General features: G+C 35.0%; 1 protein-coding gene across 1 annotated transcript; it reads right to left on the bottom strand.

Moving 5' to 3' along the window:
- Positions 1 to 321: 321 nt before the first annotated feature.
- Nts (neurotensin) lies at positions 322 to 9,646 on the bottom strand. Its single transcript, XM_028883523.2, has 4 exons — positions 9,438 to 9,646; positions 7,114 to 7,175; positions 3,587 to 3,811; positions 322 to 1,098 (listed from the first exon to the last, which is right to left on the bottom strand). The coding sequence occupies exons 1-4, from the start codon at positions 9,508 to 9,510 to the stop codon at positions 946 to 948; spliced, it is 513 nt and encodes a 170-aa protein (XP_028739356.1). The 5' UTR covers positions 9,511 to 9,646; the 3' UTR covers positions 322 to 945.
- Positions 9,647 to 19,513: the final 9,867 nt, after the last annotated feature.

Raw genomic sequence — 19,513 nt, 5'->3', positions numbered from 1 at the left:
TGTCATGAGTATCAATGGATAGACTACAGTCCTGTAAGAGCATGTCTTCCTGGACCCAGTAAAGGAACTAATTTAGAAGGTCACAGACGACAGTGAAATGCAAAGTTATATCAGGTCCTAACTATGATTTTAAAGGAAAGTCAAGAGGAATTGTTAGATGCTCCGCTATTAGCTTAAATATACTTTCCCAATGAGAAAAAAAATATTAATTACAAAATCCCTAAGTGGCATTTAAAAATACACATATACTATTCTAGCTCAAAAGAGAGGGTGGGGAATTAAGATGAATTCTCGTAAAATAAGTAAATCTGAAATAAAGCATTAGATTCTGATGACTTGTTGAATTTTATTAGCTATCAAATTCATTTGACAGGCAAAATATTCACTTAAAGATACACTGAGATAAGCATAAATAGCAATGTTTCATTAACAATTCTTTCAATGGGCCTTTACAGGATAGTAACTTTCCTTTGTACTGAGAGTTGAGCCAGTGAGTTTGCAAAGCAGTGTATATCTCTTTCAATTAAAAATAAAGCAATCAAATGACAAAATGGTGCCATTGTTCTGCTTTGGGTTACTGATGTGTGCTCAACTTTGTTATCATCTCTTATAGATTTCCTATAAAATGCCAAATGTGATGACTGTCTAGACATCCCATAATATATTTTGCAAAATTACAGAACATTCAATGTGATATGATTATCATCTGTTCCAATTATACAGAACACAGGATCATGCTCAAGATCTACATTTATTTGAAAACATTTAGTTCAATTTACATGAATGCAGAAAAATAACAGCCAATACACCACACTAGTGGAAGAGATGAAATAATCAAGTTCTGTCACATTTACACACACATGTAATTATATATCTAGATAAGCATATGATTATATATCTAGATAAAAGGTGATCAATCACAATCATGGATCAAGAACCAGCTTCTCAGTAGTAATATGTTCCCCTCTTGAGTATGTAGGGCCTTCTAGGTTTATTCTCATATAGCTGCCTTTTCAGAATATAAGGGATTTTTCTCTTTATCACTTCCTCCTTCTCATCTTTGCCATTGCCATTATCAAGAATATCTTCTTGGATTATCTAAAATAGAGAAAACACAAAGAGAAGTTATATGCATGAAATATATTTCAGATAACTCCCTACATTGTATTCTATCTATTTATTTCAAAATGTACCTGTAGGATCAGAGAAACTATTTTGTCCCATGACAGATGGTTATCAATGACTGAGATGGAATCAGATCATAATCATTCTGATTATATATGCCCTTCCCCAGCTCACCAGCCTACCTCTTTTCAAAAATGTGTTTATATTTTTCAACTGACGGGCTACACCAGAGATACCTACAAATTAGTTTTAAGGCTTTGAATATAAATTGGCAGTCCAAAATGATGTGAAATGTACCACAATAAATATAATTTTGAATCTCACAAGCCGTTGGAATAAGAAGATAACAGGATTTTAGGTTGGCTTAAGTCGATTACTGATATGACTTGAAAGTCATTCTAGTAACCAGTTTCCTAAACAAAGAAAGAATTGCCTGTTCCAAGTATCTTAGATGTTGTACCAATCAACAAACATGGGAACTCTGCTTAAATTGCTAAGATCTCTTCAGATTATAGCTGTCTCCCAAACTTTGGTATCACAATAATGAATACTGATATTTCAATTGTAATGCGCAAGCATACCATCCTATCACCAAGTATTTTGTTTCATTCCACAGTTATTGAGTTTCAGAGAAGGCAAAGCAGCTCCTGTCAGGCAATCTAGGTTTTTAATCTTTACTTTCTTTAAAGTGTATAGCCTGTAATTACTTCTACTATGCTCAGAATGATATTATCATTTTATTTTTAAATGACTCAACAGTTAAAATAACAAGAGTTTCAGGCTTACGTTCAGTTGACTTCTATGCTAATTAGTTTATTGGGGGAGTCTTTCTTCTCTGGATAAATAAGGCATAATTGGCATTTCCCTCTGCTAAGATCTGAATTTTCAAGTTTTATTGAGCTAAATAGTGTTTTAAAGACTGTTCCATTTAGCTGGAATTAAAATTAAAGGATGAATAGTACAACAAGATAATTTGAACTAGCCTTTTTGGTTTTTCATCTGGAAAGCATAGTTATGTTTACCAGTTAGTATAAACACTGGGAGTTCTGCCTGCATTTCCTCCTTTCACGAGGTATTTCTGTGGCAGCCACTTACAGGCTTGTTATATTAACAGAGAGGGCACCCTCAGATCTACAATGCTGGTGTAAGCCCACAGTCTAAAACATTAAGCAAACCTCTCAGACCTTGATCTGAAAAAATAATGTTTCTCCAATCAGAAGTGTAATAGCATCCATTTTTCTTTTTAGGAAGACTCAGTTGTCTTCCACATTTTCCTTCTTTTGGCTCAAATTTTTGTTACTTCTTCCCAAAGCTCTAGTTTATTTTTCAGTGAAATGTATGTCAAGACTATAAAGAATAACGTGTTGCTCTTTTGGTAATTGGTAGATTTCCACCATTTTCAGTTTTGTTTTTTTTTTTTTCTCCCTTTAAAGATAGTCACCGACACATGGTAGTGAGCACATGGACACTGGCACTTTGGAGGCGGGTGCGAGAGGATTGCTACAAGTTTGAGACCTTTCTGGACTACATAGGCCAGCCAGAGTTATACAGCTGTTAAGACCTTTTCTCAAAAAAATGAATAAATGGATAATCTGAAGGTACATCAGAATTCTTAATGCCATTCCTTCAATGATGTCTTGCTTGCCTATTTTTATCAGTAGGAAAGTAGATTTTGGAGTTAAAGCTTAATGTTTGGAGAACTGAATCCTATTTGGATATACCTAAAGGGTGGTACTTCACTTTTTTGAATTTAAGTTTTGAGTCTGAAGAGGACCACGGCTAACTCAACAACGTCTGTTTCAGAACACTTAATTGACAAAAGAGCTGGAATATGGATATGAAATGTTGATAATGAAAGTTATAAGCACGTATCTACTAATATAGAATGAAAAGGCCTTTCCATTTGTGTATGTATGTGTGTGTGCACACATATATGCATATATAATATTATTTGAAAAATTAAGAAATATTTTACTTGCCCAATAATCAAATATAAAAACTGAAAAAAAATCCTATGCACATGCTAGTCTGTGAGTGGCAACTAGAAACCTTGGATTTTTTTTCTTTTCTTTGAAAATTTGCATTGTGTTTGTTTATAGATAATTATGCATAATTTTTTATTTTTAGGAATAAAGATTGGATTTACTTAAATTTCTTGATACATGTCGCTATTACCAATATAATGAAAAAATTATGTCAGTGTTTCATCATTTATATATATATGGTTTAAATGTGCCTCATACCGACCATTACCCTTTTAAGACCGAAGAAAAAGTTTGCTCATCTCCATATGTTTCCAGGACACTTTGAAGTTAATAAGGGTGTTGACTTCAAAATAGGATTCATTACTTTCTAGTATTTGTAAGTCTCCCTACTGTGCTTTTATGAGGGTATAGAACTGAATACAAATGAGATCCCACTACTACAATGGCTCCCATCCCCATCTAAAGTTCTGTTATACCTCCCAGTGTTGAAAAGCCCTGCTGTGGCAAATTTTCTGGAGCTGGAATATGGTCAGCATTGCTTCCAAGCTAAAGCCATCTAGAACAAGGGGAAGTTTCCTTTTTCCAACGAGATCATCTTCGTGCGTTTCTCCTGCTTCCTCTGCTGGGCTGTTCAGGTTATTTATAAGGCTGCACACATTTAGCAAGGTCATTTTCCAAGAGGGAGGACTTGCTTTACCAATCTGAAATATTGAAAAAAAAGATATTACAATTAAAGTCTGTTAGTGGAGTATGAAATGTGCATTGGTTGTGTTAAAAACCATTATATTTTAACTTCTACTTGCAATAAAACTTGAGTGTGTGAATCCCTTTTTTTATTATACTCTTAACTCACAGATATTAAAATCTGAGTATGAGGATATTCACTTTATTCTCCAAAAGCTTGTAATCCTTTCTACTTCCTGCCTTGAACAAGGTTATCCAGCCATTGCAGGCAATGTTCTGTGTTAGTAGGATATTTTAGAAGAAACATTCTTCATTTAATTTCACCACTACGTCGGGCCTTACCAGTTCATATGTTATTTCAATTTCACATTTAGAAAGCCCTTTAGAGAGTTTCTATCTCAGTGTTTTCCTAAGATTAGTTCATTGGAACCCTGCTTCTGCCCCCAACCATTTTAAAATTATACTTTAAATTAAAATAGAATTACATCACTCCCCGCCCTTTCCTCCCTCCATCCTCTCTCAAATACCCTCCCTTGGATCCCTCCCATGTCTCCCCCTACTCTTAGGTTTATAGCCTCTTTTTCTTGGATTATCATTTTGTAAACACACATATACTTGTGTATGCATATGCACAAATACATACAAATGCAACCTGCTTAGTCTATTTTTTTTTTAAATCTCAGTGGTGATGCTTATAGTGAAAACTATATACACACCTCCACTATTTTAAATGGACATTCTACTGTCATTAGCACTCAAGGAAATGGAAAAGTTTTTAAAATAGATGTCCTGAAATCTTACATGTGAATGTGTATGTGGATTAGTGGAAAATAGGCTAAACTAGACTAGACTAGAATGGAAAGAAATAGACATGTATTTGATAATATATTTGGAAAAAGTTTTCTGTCTAAATAACAAATTCTAACTATAGTCCTTGTCTTGTGTGTTTCAGTATTAAATGTGACTGAAGAGCTATCGTTATTCCTCAGTACCCATGATTCACTGAACTGAGATCAACTTAGCAGGTGGTGAATCTGGGGACGTCAGCAAGTGCAAGTAACTGAAGTCATCAGGTGTCATCTAGCTCTAAAATTTACATCTGACTAAAAACGTGAGAGCTTGCAACAGATCTTGGATTCCAGTTGCTTATTCATAAACATGCATTGAACTCCTACCATATATAAGGATTTGAGTTTGATTACAAACAATAATATAGTTAGCTTCCAATAAAAACATGCTTTACTGGAACTATTTTTTTTATTAAAGTACACTTCAATGCCAGTGATGATTATATGTGTATGTGTATATATTGAGAACAACAAACAAATACTCCTGGGTCTGCCACTTTATTTTAGCCATTTGAATTCACTTGAGCTCCTGTTACCTAGATAATTTTAGTAATTGCTTTTCAAATGTCTAAACAACTTTATCCTAAAATAGAAATTGTTCACATACTTGATTTAAAAAGTGGGAAGAGGAAGGCTCATGATCTCTGGAACTTGTAATAATGGCATTGCAAGAAAAGAATCAAATATTCTTCTCATTAAAGTTTTAAATGCAGTCATTTGGTTAAGGGGAGGGGATCATATATCGAGAGTTCTCATTTACATACAAAGATGATTGAGTGACAGAAATGAATGAGAAAGTGATGTCATAGCAAAACATAAGCTGTGCTTCTTATTTTTATCCTAGCAGCAAAATTTTATATGTCTGGATACCTTTCTCATCAAAGATTGTATCTTATTTATCTCAGCAGAAATGAAGCAATGTAATATAAATACTTCATCTTGAACTACTTTGGACCGATTGAATTTACATCATTGCACCATATTTTCTTCAGTGGAAAAGACAACACTGTTCCAGATAATGAATTTTTTTCTTGCATTTGCTTGGTCAGAGAGAATAACCCAAACTCTCACATGTTCTTAGAACACACATCTTCAATAGTTGTAAGGTAACATTATTATGTGCTCTCAATCACAAACTTGCAAAATACATATTTTTTCTTTTCTGCTCAGTGTCAAACACAATAAAATTGCCTTTGCATACTAGAGATTTTTGAACCTAGAATATGCTCATTCAACTAAGGAAGAGCTCTGTATTGAAGAACTAATTAGAATATTGCTTCAGAATTTAGGTCAGTGTCTTAATTAATTTCCAACCTTGCTACTACAGTTTTTAACTTTGAATGTATAAAGGAAAGAATTAATCTTAAAACAATTCCCTATCTTTTCATTGGAAACCTGTATTCTAACCATCAATTTTGATATGCAATGATTCACTAACTCTGAATCAATTAATTTCATAGGGTAGAGTGGTAATGTGATATATTACCAGTTTTGTTCCCAGGAAAAGGTTGGTAAATTAGAAAAGGTGCACTCAAGCTTTCAAAATTTTGCTCAGAATACAGAACTTCACTGGGCTCACGCAATAAAAATTAAATATCTATAGCTAACAATTTTGAGAGAACGAGAAAGTAAACTCTGTCAAAGGTAGTAGAGTTTATAATAACCCATCAGAGAGTCAGAAATGTCTAGGTTCTACACTCCAATCATTGCACTTAAATAGATTTGAAAAGCCAAGATCAGTCTTGCTGACTAACTCAGTAGCATAATAGACCAGAAGTGGTGGTTTCAGGACTGGATTTCAAGGTTAATGTTTGCATGTCCATAGCTTTCTTCTATGTTGTATTTCCTCCCTATATTACCTTGATACCATGTTTTAGGAAACACTTTTTTTTTTCCCCACAACTAACAAAAACATGTAAAAAAAAATTTTTAATTAGATTTCACTTGTTTAACTGGAAGCCCATATACCTTTCATCCTGCCAGTCTAGTAATCATGGAAACAATTTAAGTATGTTTCTCTGTCTCTATAACATTCTCTGTGGCTGCTTAATTAAAATTGAAACATACAAACTGACAGTCCTATAGATATTTTCTCTTTTATATCAAGACCTTTGACTCCTCAGAAGAGTGGTTCTCAACCTGTGGATCACAAACCCTTTGGCAAACTTCTATCCCCCAAAATATTTATATTGCGATTCATAACAGTAGCAAAGCTAGAGTTATCAAGTAGCAATGAAAACAATATTATGGTTAGGGTCGTCACACCAAGAGGAACTGTACTAAAGGCATGCAGCATTGGGAAGGTTGAAAAGAAAAAAATGAAATCTCTCAAATAGGAAATGTCTCCCAAAGACCTTTCCAGCTTTGAGGTAGGTAACTATACCTTTATTGATTAACATAAGAAAATAATATGTTTAGAGTGGATATTCACATGTGCTTCAAGACTGGATTAAAGAAAAGAAAACAGTTACCTTTGATGCGTGCATGTTTGTCAATAAGTCTGCCTCTAATGCTCTCATGTCCTCTTCTGAGTCTGAAAAAAATCAAAACCACACATTTACTATGAAATCACACATCCTGTAACTATATTGCAACCAAAGTATTTCAAATTAATTTAAAGAATCACTCTTTGAAGCTTATTGTCTTCTGCACGTAATTCCTTCAAAGCAGTGTTCAGAAAGAAACACACTACAGCTTAATTTTCTGCTAACAGCCACTGTAGTAGAATCGCTTGTAAGAAAATGCGCACATGATAATTTGCTAAGCAAAGTATTCTTGATTTGGAATTTTCATCTCTGAGTCTCAGTAAAACATTTAATTATATTGTATAATATAGACCTCAGCGACTATGCCGTCGTAGGTCTCTTTCTTACCATCAGTATTTCAAACATATAGGAAATAAGTGTGGAATAAAGAACAAAATAAAATCAAATACAAGTGTCATTTGTTCTTCTTCTTTTTTTTTTATTTCCTGGCAAAGCCATAGGGAATTACTCACTGGTAATTTTAGGATAAAAATGATACTGAGATTCACTTCACTACAAATGTCATTTTATAAAACAGTCTTTGGAGGAATCAGTTTCTGTTTCAAGTAAGAGCTTTGAATTGTGTGCTTTCAGTTTTCTCATAAGCAAGTGAGGGAACGGCTGAGGCAAAGCAAAGGCAGAGCTCTCCATCAACACATGGTGAGTAGTATTGAAAACAGATCCCTTATTCCTTTCGGAGCACATTGGCCATGATTCCATTTATGAGCGTTGTATAGAGAAGCAGAGTTTAGAAATACTAAACAGTTGTAGAGCATTTTAATATCCATTAGCCTCTTATGATAAAAATAAGGCAGAGCTTAAAATTGCCCTAGCTTCCACTCTGTAGTCTTTAAAATACAGGGTCCCACCTGATGCAACCCACTGATAAAGTGCATGTAATAACTAAGTTGTTCCTGAGATCCTTTTGCTCGGCTTATTACAAATACATGTTTGTTTGTTTTTCAAAATGAATAATGCAATTAATTGTATTAATTACTGATGACATTGTGCATTTGTCACAGAAAACTGATTTGAATTGATATAGTTTTTAATCAATAACTTTTTAATCTCTAAATATATTTAAATCTCTGATTATGACTATTTTCAGGAACTATTTAATAAAATCATGGTTACAGAAAAATATATAGTTCTTGCAAAATATTTACAGGGTCTTATGTTAATAAAATAATTAAATCATTCTCAACAAATCACATTCCAGACTGATAGTGTTATCTTCGTACTTGTCAATCCTAGCAGGGGTTTGAACTAACAATCCCGGGTCCTAGTTGTTAACTATAATATCTACAAGTATAAGTTAAGTGATTTTACTTCATTGATCCCATAAGATTTGAATGTGGTTGTTCAATTGTTTTCAATTATTAATTAAAACACACTGCAATCATCAAAATATTTCACAATACTCGTTTAAATGTATATTATTTTCCAGGAGACTTGATACATATCTGATAATAATACATTCCTCCCCCTTTACTGTTATGTACAAAATGCTCTAGAGCTAAATTTTATTATAAGCATAAGTATACCAATTTTATGGCTATAGTTTGTGCCTACTTAAATTACATTAAAAAAAGCAACAGCAGTATTTAATATCATGACTCTGTAACAATGAAAGACTATAAAATGTACTTTCAGAAAGGACTTGGGACATTTTGTGTTGCATTAGAAATAATATTCTATAAAAATAATGCTCACACATTTACTTATTGATATTTGTTTCCCATGTCCTAACACACAAATAAAGTCAAAAATAATTTGAGGAAAATCAAAAAGGTAAGTGAATGAGAAAAGTCACTTCCTAAGAGAATGAGAAAAGATAAGAATGAAAGATTGTGAATGGGATGTTTTATGTCTGCATGCTGACAAGCACTGCTATTCTCCTCAGTAATGACCAGCCCAATCCAAATTTTCATCTTTGTTTCAGGACTCTTATTTATTTTCTCTTTAGTGGTGATATTCCAAAGGAGAATGAATGTGTTGTATTTCCTTGTAACCACACTTACTGCTTTACAGATTCTTAAAAGGAAAACAAACATTTCAGTTGTTATAACCAGAACAGGAGAGAAACATGATATTCACACAGTTTCTGTCACTAAAGGCAGAGAGAGAGAGAGAGAGAGAGAGAGAGAGAGAGAGAGAGAGAGAGAGAGAGAGAGAGAGAGAGAGAGAGTCCTCCTGGATTCATTAACCTGTGTAGCATCAGACTGAGAGAGAAATCGCTTCAGGGAGTTGTGAGATGTAGTTGAGCTTACCTGAGCACAGGCTCCAGGAGCTGAAAGCCAGAAGCATCAGGCACACCAGCTGGATGTTCATTCCTGCCATCATCTTTCAGCCTTCTGACAAGCAGGTGCAGACAGTCAGAAAGACACTGAAGGCGCTCTCTCCTCTTGCCTTCAGCTGGCTTTGAAAGTGAGGGAACTATGAAAGATGCTCTGGCCATTCCCCATATATATATGAGCAGGAGGATGATGTCATGAGTGTACAGGATGTGCCCTGCCTTCATTTCCATCCCTTCCCTCCCCTCCCCACTCCCTCCTCCTTCCTCTTTGTCCCTCATCTCATCCCCCACCCATGAACCTTGATTGAAAGTGACGATCTTCCCTAATTGCAGCTGTTGCTCAGATTTTTCTGACTCACGGAAAGAGTTGTTCAAAAGCACTGCCATATACAGCATACTAACCTCTCCTGGTGCCATTCTTTCCTTATTTTTCTCTCATGCCCCCGCTCCACGAATTTGTCATTTTGATTTCTGGAAATGTGATTTTTTTTAAAATTCCTAATATTTAAGCAAAAGCTCCAGGGCAAAGCCACTGATTCCTTATGCTTGGGAGACTTAAACACAACTTAATATAAACTTCAGAGAAAATGTTTTGTGGTTTCAAAACTCATAGAGAATTTACATAGCACATGCTAAACTAGAAATGGAAATAGGCAAAACTTGGATGTAATAATAAGATAACAAAACAACTCAAAAAAGTAAAACAATCAGTAAAAAAGGAGAGAGAAGAATATGAGATCTAATGAATAGTATTATTCCCACTGAGTTGAGTGTTTATTATATGTAACCGAGGAAAGACTAAATTACATATGTTGGCCTTTAATGAATGCTTAAAAAATGTTTAGAGAGTAAATACATAAGTGGCTCATGTATTAGAAGGCAAACTATGAATTAATGTATTAATAATGCCCCCCATTCATAATTTTTCTTACTGCATTGTTTAGATCTTTCTTGATACCGATGTGGTATCTCCTTCTCTCTTTTGTTTTCATAATCCCATGTTCACTGTTTTTCTGCATTCTATCAACTGGCCCCTCTCAGTTTAATCCTCTTTTTATTGTAAAAGTAAGATTCTACTTTCAGAAAGAAAAATATTCTATAGAGTCATTATCTGCCAGAGTCACATTTCTAAGAATCTTCAGGTAATTTGCGAGTTACAATGCTATTCTTTCCTTCTCTTGGTTCTTGGAAGGAAATTGCTCAAATACCTTTTGGGGGAGTAGCTTTATTCTGCATTCATTACTTGATAACACAAGACATGTTCTGAACTGGTGTTAAGGATAGGAATATTTGAAAGCAAAGATTTCTGAAATTTGTTTAATTTTTTAAAAACACTACCCATGTAAAAATTACTAAGTGGAAAATCCAGATTGGCAAAACAGACAGTTGGTTTATATTATCCAGTATTCAGTATGAAATTAACTTCTTAGTCTTTGCACCAAGCCTAAAGGAATTTATTGTTTATAAATATTTAATAATCATTTAAATTATATATATATATATATATATATATATATATATAATTCAAGGTTCAAAAGCTAAACAGTAGTTGTCTTTTTTATTAATTCAATTTTGTTTTGTAGTTGCTGCAAAACAACTGTGCTGAATTCAGCTCACCCTGAAAGTTTTCTCTCAAGGATGATTGACTGCCAAGCCAGAAACATGTATGGGTTTTTTCTACCGCTAGAGGGAACAGTAGCAATTTAAAAGGCTTTTCATTTTCACTGTGAGAAGGCTTGCTCACTTTTCACATTACTCCAGCTTCTTTCTGTGTGACAGAATCATTTCAGACTTAATGAAGAAGTCAACAAATTATATATCCTTTGCATAATATTTAAATTACTTTATTTGCTTTTCAATTGTAAAACACAAAGAGTAATCTTTGAAAGGTTGTTAAAATGCATGCTGGCAGTCTAAAATAGAAAAAGAACAACTTAATGCTTATTCCCCCAAGTGGTTTCCTAGCAAGTGGAACTTAGGGAACTGTTTATAAATGTATTCCTGATTAATTAAGGAAAAAAATAACATTTTAACTCATTTTAAGCCTATCACATGAATATTCATTGTTAAAGTGAGAATTATTTCAGGTATATGATAAATCCCAGAGAAAGAGTACAAGAACATGTATCAAACAATGTCAAATGACTCAAAATCAAAGAGATTATCTTAAGCTAGACTCCTTATTATTAAAAATAAGTGTATAACATTTTTTGTCAAGATTACAATGTTAGTAAATGCCTTTAATTGGTGTTATAAAATACTCCTCCCTTTCCCTTTTAGCCTACATTATTAGAGCTGCAGAAAGACTATTAAAGAGTCTGTTTCAGCCACAAGTTACAGCTGCCCAGTGGTCTAGGCTCAGTGCCTGGGAACCATACCAAACAGAATGGCCAAGACAGGGCTTCGTAGAGACTCGGCCATTTCTAAACAAGATAACTCAACCTGACAGAGAAACAAATACCTCACAAAGTGCTTTCAGACACACTGTGAGTAAAAAGACTGATACATTGTAAATGTAGCAGAAGACCTTTCACACTAGGTGAATTGAATATATGAAAGTAAGTAAAAAGAACGAAACACACACACACACACACACACACACACACACACACACACACACAATGCCTTCACCGAAGGGTTGGGATCATTTGAGATGATGGGGCAGAAAGATTAAAGGGGCAGGGGAAACTAGGAGTGTGCTGTGAGCTTTTGTCTCCTAGAAGTGTCAGAAGCTACATCCTAATGTCTCACCAACACAACTGCCTAAACACAGTCTGAAACAGCAAGCCTCAATAGACATGCTAATATGGACAGGGAGAGGGCAGGATGAAGGTTAACCTACACAAAAGGTACAGGCAACTAAGGAATGCTCAGAGGGGGAGACACAGTCCTCTCAGAAGATGTGATACGAAATGGTGAGTTTTGAAAACATATACATACAAGTACCACTGTACAAATCAATAATGCAAGCATGTTACATTTAGGAACACACACACACACACACACACACACACACACTAACAAAAATTAAAGAAAGAAGAGTCTGTGTATTTGAAATACAGAAATGGGAGGTGGATATGTGGTAGCATTTGGAGGGAGGAAAGGGAGGGGGAAAAGATGTCATTATTATCTCAGAAATTATTTCTTTGAAAAATAAAAACACATAGCTAAATTAAACATATCATCAGGAGAGATGCTTTATTTGATAAAGGGCTTATAGTGTAAGCGTGAACATCTGACGTTGGATATCTAGAACCCATGTAGAATACTGGGAGTGCCAATGTGCTCCTATTAACCCCAGACTTGTGGGAAGGGAAGAAAGGGAGCCCGAGAAATCCTGAAGGTCTTTGGCCAGCTAACCTAAGCAAATTCATGAGCTTCAGGTTTACTAGTAGAGAAGAATTGAAGAAAGGTACCCATTGTCAATCTCTGGCCTCCATACACATGTGTATAGGTATACATGTACATGCAGCTGCATGAATATGTGTTCATGCAATGCCACACACACATGCATACACATATACACACATATATACTCACTCATACATACACTTGTGCACATACACACATACATACATACAAACACATTCACACATATACATACACACATATACATATGCATACACATACACACATTCACAGACACATTCATACACACAACTCATACACCAGGCACACACACACACACACACACACACACACACACACACAAATTGACCCAAATGATACCCTTCACACAGAGTTTTAGGCGTCTTTCTAGAGACAGAGGTGAACAATTTTTATTTTAAAACAGTTTTACCTGGAACACTGCTTCACGAAGTGATAAGCAGCTTGTGCTCATACGTGTCAGTCTTTGTGACACTCTTCCTTGTGTTGGATTTCTAGCTTGAGGTCACAGTTGTCGACAGGGTCCCCAGAGATGGCAAGGTCTCTACAGGGGATGACTTCTACTTTTGGCCAGTCATTTGTTACACATATATTATCCAGTTTATCAAAACAGCCAACAGAGACAGCTAAATCATTAATAACTACAAAGCAGTGATGTGTTAACTTGTCTAATTTGCAGAAGAAAGAGCCTGAACCCACTTGGTGGACAGTGGCCCTGCAGGTCCACACTAGCTCCTTCTGCACCTACGGAGACTCCCTCCGTAGTCACTGAACCCACTGTAGGCTTACTCTACTGACATTCACACCTGCATCTGACATTCCATCTCTACCAGCTGCAACCTGCTGTCTTCCTCCAATTGTTCGGTATCCCCCTTGAGATATCATTGCTCATTTCCAAAAGACTTTCTTTCATGAACTGATTCAATCACACCTTCCCAAGTTAGAAATCTGAGGTATTCTTGTCCTTGGCTTTCCCTCGGTTCTCCTAAAACTTTTGCTATTGATGAAGAACTGAATACTTTGGATGGAAAGGGCTGTATTTTTTTTTTATTATTATTTCTTTAGGTTTGTGTCCCTGAGCCTAACTAAAACACTAACTTTTAGATGCTTCTCATGATTTCTCCATATCAAATTTGTCATTCTTCTGAGCCTTATGCCCTTAAGTTATTTTTCATCTTTCTTTTTTAAATGAGCCTTTAGATTTACTTAGCTTTCTCAACCTTTCCCAGTCATCCTATCCCTCCATGAGTAGGGATATCAACTTGGAAAAAAGTCACTGAGGGAGATCATCCTGGAGCCAAGTGTCTTTATGAGCTGAATGTTCAGATAAATTGTGGCTTTAGTTTTATTTCTCTAAATGCATCCAGGTCTGGAGCTGTGGCTGTGATTCATCTGAACAAACAATATGCCTGATGCCTGTTAGCCCAATTGATCTTTTTCTGTACAATTAGAGACCATTTTCATGACATAAACACAGATGTGTGTGTGCACACACCCACACTTATGTACACTATCTTATACACTAAATGTGTATTGCACAGACTTTAGAGATTTAGGTAAATGGAAAGCAAATGGTCAATTTCCCACTGTAAGCATAAGCATGCTTTGCCCGTAATCTCTACAATTTTCCTTATCATTTTTGATGGTTCTTCCAATTCTGTTGCTATTTCCATATAGATAACTAACTTGGAATAGTTGATAATTGGTTTCTATAATCAAAGCATTTTTTACAGCTAAAGCTCTAATTATTACCCTTGGGTTGTTTGTGATTAATATCTTATGACTTAACACATCGAACAAGGGCTGTTCCACATTGTGATATTACAGATTTCATTTACTAACTTCTTTCTCATGTTTAGGAAAATAGATCCCTGTAGTGCCATTACCTCAATATGTGATGCTCAGGTTGAGGGTCCTCATATGGCTTCTTTCTGTAAAACCCATTTCTAAGTGAGATGCTAAAGAAAAAAAAAATCCTTCAGCAAACATCTTCATGTTTTTTCTTACTGTGATACATTAATGCAGTTATCTAGAGGAAGAGATAAGTTTTACCTGGAATAAAATCTCACTTTTTATGTTATGAAGTTTATGGTTATTTCCACAGCATCTGTAATGTGCTACACTGAGGCTCATTTTAGTTACTGTTTATGAATGGGTTATTCAGTTTTTCATAAGTGTAACTTTTCCCACTTTTCACTTGTTGTCCTGTTTCTGGGATCAAAGGCAGTGATCTACATAGGTATGGTGGACAAGCAATTCACCAATGAACTGCAACTCCAGGTCTCAATAAAGCACCTCTTTTTTGCTCTTTTCCTGAAGATACAACTTACGTATTTGATACATGACAGCTTATATTAATTAATTATTGTCCCTTTTATTTGTTTCCCATTTGCATAACTTGTCCATGTGATCCTGATGTGAGCCCTGGCTTTAAATTCTCTCTTGTCCCTCATGGCCTTAAAATTTATATCTCTGATGACTGTAAATTGAATGTACAGTCATACCCATAGCACCTATGCTTGGTGTAGCTGGAAAGTTTCCCTGGTCCTGCCTGGTCTGCAGCTGTTCAGACCCCGATAAACACACAGAGGCTTATATTAATTATGAACTGTGTAGCCATTAGCACAGGCTTATTATTGACTAGCTCTTACACTTAAATTAAGCCATAACTCTCTTTTTTTTTTTCTTTTTTTTGGTTTTTCAAGACAGGGTTTCTCTGTGTAGCTTTGCGCCTTCCCTGGATCCCGCTCTGTAGACCAGGCTGGCCTTGAACTCACAAAGATCCACCTGCCTCTGTCTCCCGAGTGCTGGGATTAAAGGCATTGTGCCACCACCACCCGACCCATAATTCTTACCTATGTTTAGCCACATGGCTTGGTATCTTTTCTCAGTTCTGCCTTGTCATCTTGCTTCCTCTTTGTCTGGCTGGCGACTCCTGACTCAGCCTTCCTCTTCCCAGAATTCTCCTTGTCTGCTTGTTCCACCTATACTTCCTGCCTGGCTAACAGCCAAAACATCGTTTTAATTATCAATCATTCAGAGCATATATTCACAGGCTACAGAACCACATCCCACAGCAGCTTGAACTTTCACTGGGTCAGCATCCTGTCCACAGTAAACCTTTAGATCCCAAACTACATACTAACTATAGCCTCCTCCTTTTTTTGTTTTATTTTACTTATTCAAATTATGATTTGTTGAGGTGCATATAATCAAAATGTAGGGATGCTATCATCTTTGGGGTTTTTTATATCTTCCATCTCCAAATACTTCTGAGCTAACAAAAGCCCATGGGAGAACAAGTCTGACATTAAATTATGTACCATATCTGAATGCTTTGTCTTCTTTTATTATCATCACCCAGCTTCAGCTCAAAGCCTCTCTCCTGAGTTGCAACCATGGCCACCCAAGAATTCCTTTCTGATTCATCCATGATCTCTTCCAATGAAGATATTGCACAAGGTACAGAGTTGGTTTGTAAAATGTAACCCTATTCTTGTCTTTCTCTACATCAAAGAATGCAAAGGCTTTTATTTGTAGTTAGAGAACAGTCTTGACTTCCATCTGTAGTGTCAGAGTGGGCCCTTATCTCTTTTTTTGGTCACCAAATCATATCATCCTCCTCTCTGTGCCTAAATTTCAACCATATTAATCTTCTTGCTCTTTTGAAAACATACATAATGTTTTCATAAAAATAAAATTAATATTAAGATTAGAATAGTATGTAACAAATACTCCCTGATGACTATTTGAATAGAGAAAATATATCCCTCACTGTTTGATATTAGCTACAATTATGGGACTGACTTTGACCAATGGGATGCTAGCAAGTGGAAGGAAAACTGATATGTCTTTGACACATCAGGCTTGTTTACTTATTTCTCTGTCATTGCCTAAAGAATAACTTTTATTCAATAAACCCAACATCAAAAGAAACATATGACTAAAGCCATCCCACCTGGCATAAACCTTGCAATACAAATCAGAGGCTTCTGTGCTCAAGCTAGATTTACATGAATTAATTCATAGTCACGGGAACTGGTTTCACTGCTTAGTTTTAAATAATTATGCTTTTGTAGCAATAGCTGACTAATAATGCATCAATTTCTAAACCCACTCCATTGAGGACCAATTCAATCACTTGCACTTTTAATTTGTCTATTTATTTTTGCCACTTGCTTATAAAAGTAAAGACTTGCTTTATCTTGTTTCCTTCAATTACCCAAACATGAAATGCTTCTCCATAGAAGGCATTGTGTAAATGTTGATAATGAAATGCATTAATGAAATTCCAAATAGCCCTACTAATTGCATAACTGCATTCTTTCCCTCACCTCTCAAAAAGAACATTTTATTCTCCAATCTATAAAGGGTGACTCTCGTAAAAGAAATCTTTTGAGATGACTCTTAGCTACAGGAAAAGGTAGAAAAGAACTTCCTTTCAATGAGTCTTGAGTATTGTTTTTAAATTGCAGGTGACATTTTGTAAGTTGCCATTGAGAATTGAGTGGGTGGAAGCAATACTAACAGCACCTGAAAAATCCCCCCCAATTTGATGAGTCATTTTGTACAGAGTGACTCTGCAGCATAAAGTTGTCAGAGACAGAAGCAAGAGTGAAGCTAGAAACAGCCATTACAACCAACATTAGAGGACTAAGAACCCATATCTGAATCTAAAATTCACTTATTAAATATCTACGAGAGATATGTTGTCAGGTTACTTTGACTTCACATAAACTAGGAAAGTTTTTTTAACAAATCTCATAGAATGATACTGAACACAACATAAAGATTTTTAAAAATAAAAAGATAATATTTGCCTTAAGTGTGGCTAAGTATTCTTATTAGAGTACTAGTAAGAATGAAAATTGTTTCATTGCCAAAGACAGATAATCTTTCTTACACCAATAATACAGTGTTCAAGCCAGAGATATTTTGTATGGATGTATTACAGAATATATTATTCCAATAAAGGATAAGTTAGTGTTTTAACTTGAAAATACATTCAGTAAAACAATAAGATGTTTAGGTTTTTAGATCCCTTGCCATTATATTAACCATGCTTTGTTTCCTCTGTACATGTCATAGATCTTAAGTGCATAGACCCTTTACATCAGAATTCTTAGAAGGCAAACTTAAATCGTCTTTGTAGGGATTGCATAGCTTTAACTGGGTGCAAAGTTACCAGGTTTAAACAGAGGAGCTGAAGAGAGTGGACTTGGAGTCTAACCTGAGGGGTAGTAGTAGAAAAAGAGCATTTCTCACTCTGTACTCTAGGTGGAGGCACCAGTATATAAGAGTGGCTGTGACAGCTGGGAACTCTTGCTAAGAGTAGACACTATTTGAACATCACCATGAGTCACTGACTTAGTGAACACTAGACCTGGAAAAAGTTAGATGGAGCTGGTCTTGGACTTTTATTTTTCACAGACAGAAATGCAGGCTAGATATTATTAGATATCTTTCGATGTTTTAACAATGTTTGTTTTGATGGCACTTACCTAATCTCACACCAAACCCTAATGGTAGGTTATCATGGAACATCAGTGGAACTATTTTGAGAAATTGACTTACTCTGAGGGTTTCTCACTTGTTAGTCTTGTATCCTCGTAAGTTGCAGCTCATGCAAAAGGTATTAGTCATGCATTTTGTAAAAAGACTTTCCTTTTGGACAACTGTGTGTTTATGCCCTTGTTGTAACTTGACTCCTGCTTTTGGTGCATTCAATTCTGTTGCCATATTCCTGCAAACCCAGATCTGTTAGTCTCTATATTATAGACTCTCTACTCAGTTAATCTTTTCTTACATTATTTAATACCATCATCCTTTTAATCTTTGTCTTGTCTGGCTCTGATGTCAAGTGGAAATGGACATAAGTGTGATACATACTGAAGTGCTTAAGAGATTCAAGCAAGTAGCCTGTCTCATTTAAGACTTACGAGACATATTCACACTTGGTTAGACTTTTTTCTCCCCCATGGGAAAAACTTATGAGAATATTGAGGATAACCCTCATACATTTTAGTGATCATCTTTCAGTGTTGTTATCATATGAGAACTCCCTCATATTCTGATAAAAGCAACTGAGATACTGCTTCAATAAGGATTTCCTTGATTTTAGATGCATTATAATGTGATGGCTACATAACCTTCAGTGATTTCAGTTTTTCAATAATGTCCCCCTATAATATAGAATATTAAACTTAATTAAATACAATTATGCCAAATAAATGAAGACTATAGTACTTTATGTTATTTTTCTGTGAGATCTATATTAATATTCTTTTTAATGGCTATTAATGCACTTCTTTTTTATTTTCTGCTAAATTTTGCTAAATATTTATCAATTTTATTTATCCTTTCAAAAAATAATATTTAGTATTTATTTTTCCCACTAACTTCCTATTGCATTAACTGTAATTCTTAACACTGTTATTTCTTTCTTTCTTGATATTTTGCTTTAAACTACTGTTTGCTCTCTAGTTTCTATAGGTAACCCTTAGAACTTTATTCTGGGAGTTTTCTTTTTTTCTAAAATAAGCATCATATCTATGAGTATCTAACAGACCATGATTATAGCAGTTTTCAGCCAATTTTTCATTTCTTTATCATTCTGATACTTTTCATCAAAAACAATTCAGTTAATGTAATATGAAATTGAAA

The sequence above is a fragment of the Peromyscus leucopus genome, chromosome 18 (assembly GCF_004664715.2).
Source record: "Peromyscus leucopus breed LL Stock chromosome 18, UCI_PerLeu_2.1, whole genome shotgun sequence".
Taxonomy (NCBI): Eukaryota; Metazoa; Chordata; class Mammalia; order Rodentia; family Cricetidae; genus Peromyscus; species Peromyscus leucopus.
The sequence above is the reverse complement of the archived record's forward strand: the minus strand, read 5'-3'. Positions and strand labels throughout refer to the sequence as shown.

Excerpts from the sequence above, each read along its gene's own strand:
- Nts (XM_028883523.2), bottom strand. The coding sequence starts at position 9,510 with ATGATGGCAGGAATGAACATCCAGCTGGTGTGCCTGATGCTTCTGGCT. Across the intron at positions 7,176-9,437 it reads CTCCTGGAGCCTGTGCTCAG|ACTCAGAAGAGGACATGAGA; the intron begins GTAAGCTCAACT and ends GATTTTTTTCAG. Across the intron at positions 1,099-3,586 it reads GGGCTTTTCAACACTGGGAG|ATAATCCAAGAAGATATTCT; the intron begins GTATAACAGAAC and ends TCTCTATTTTAG.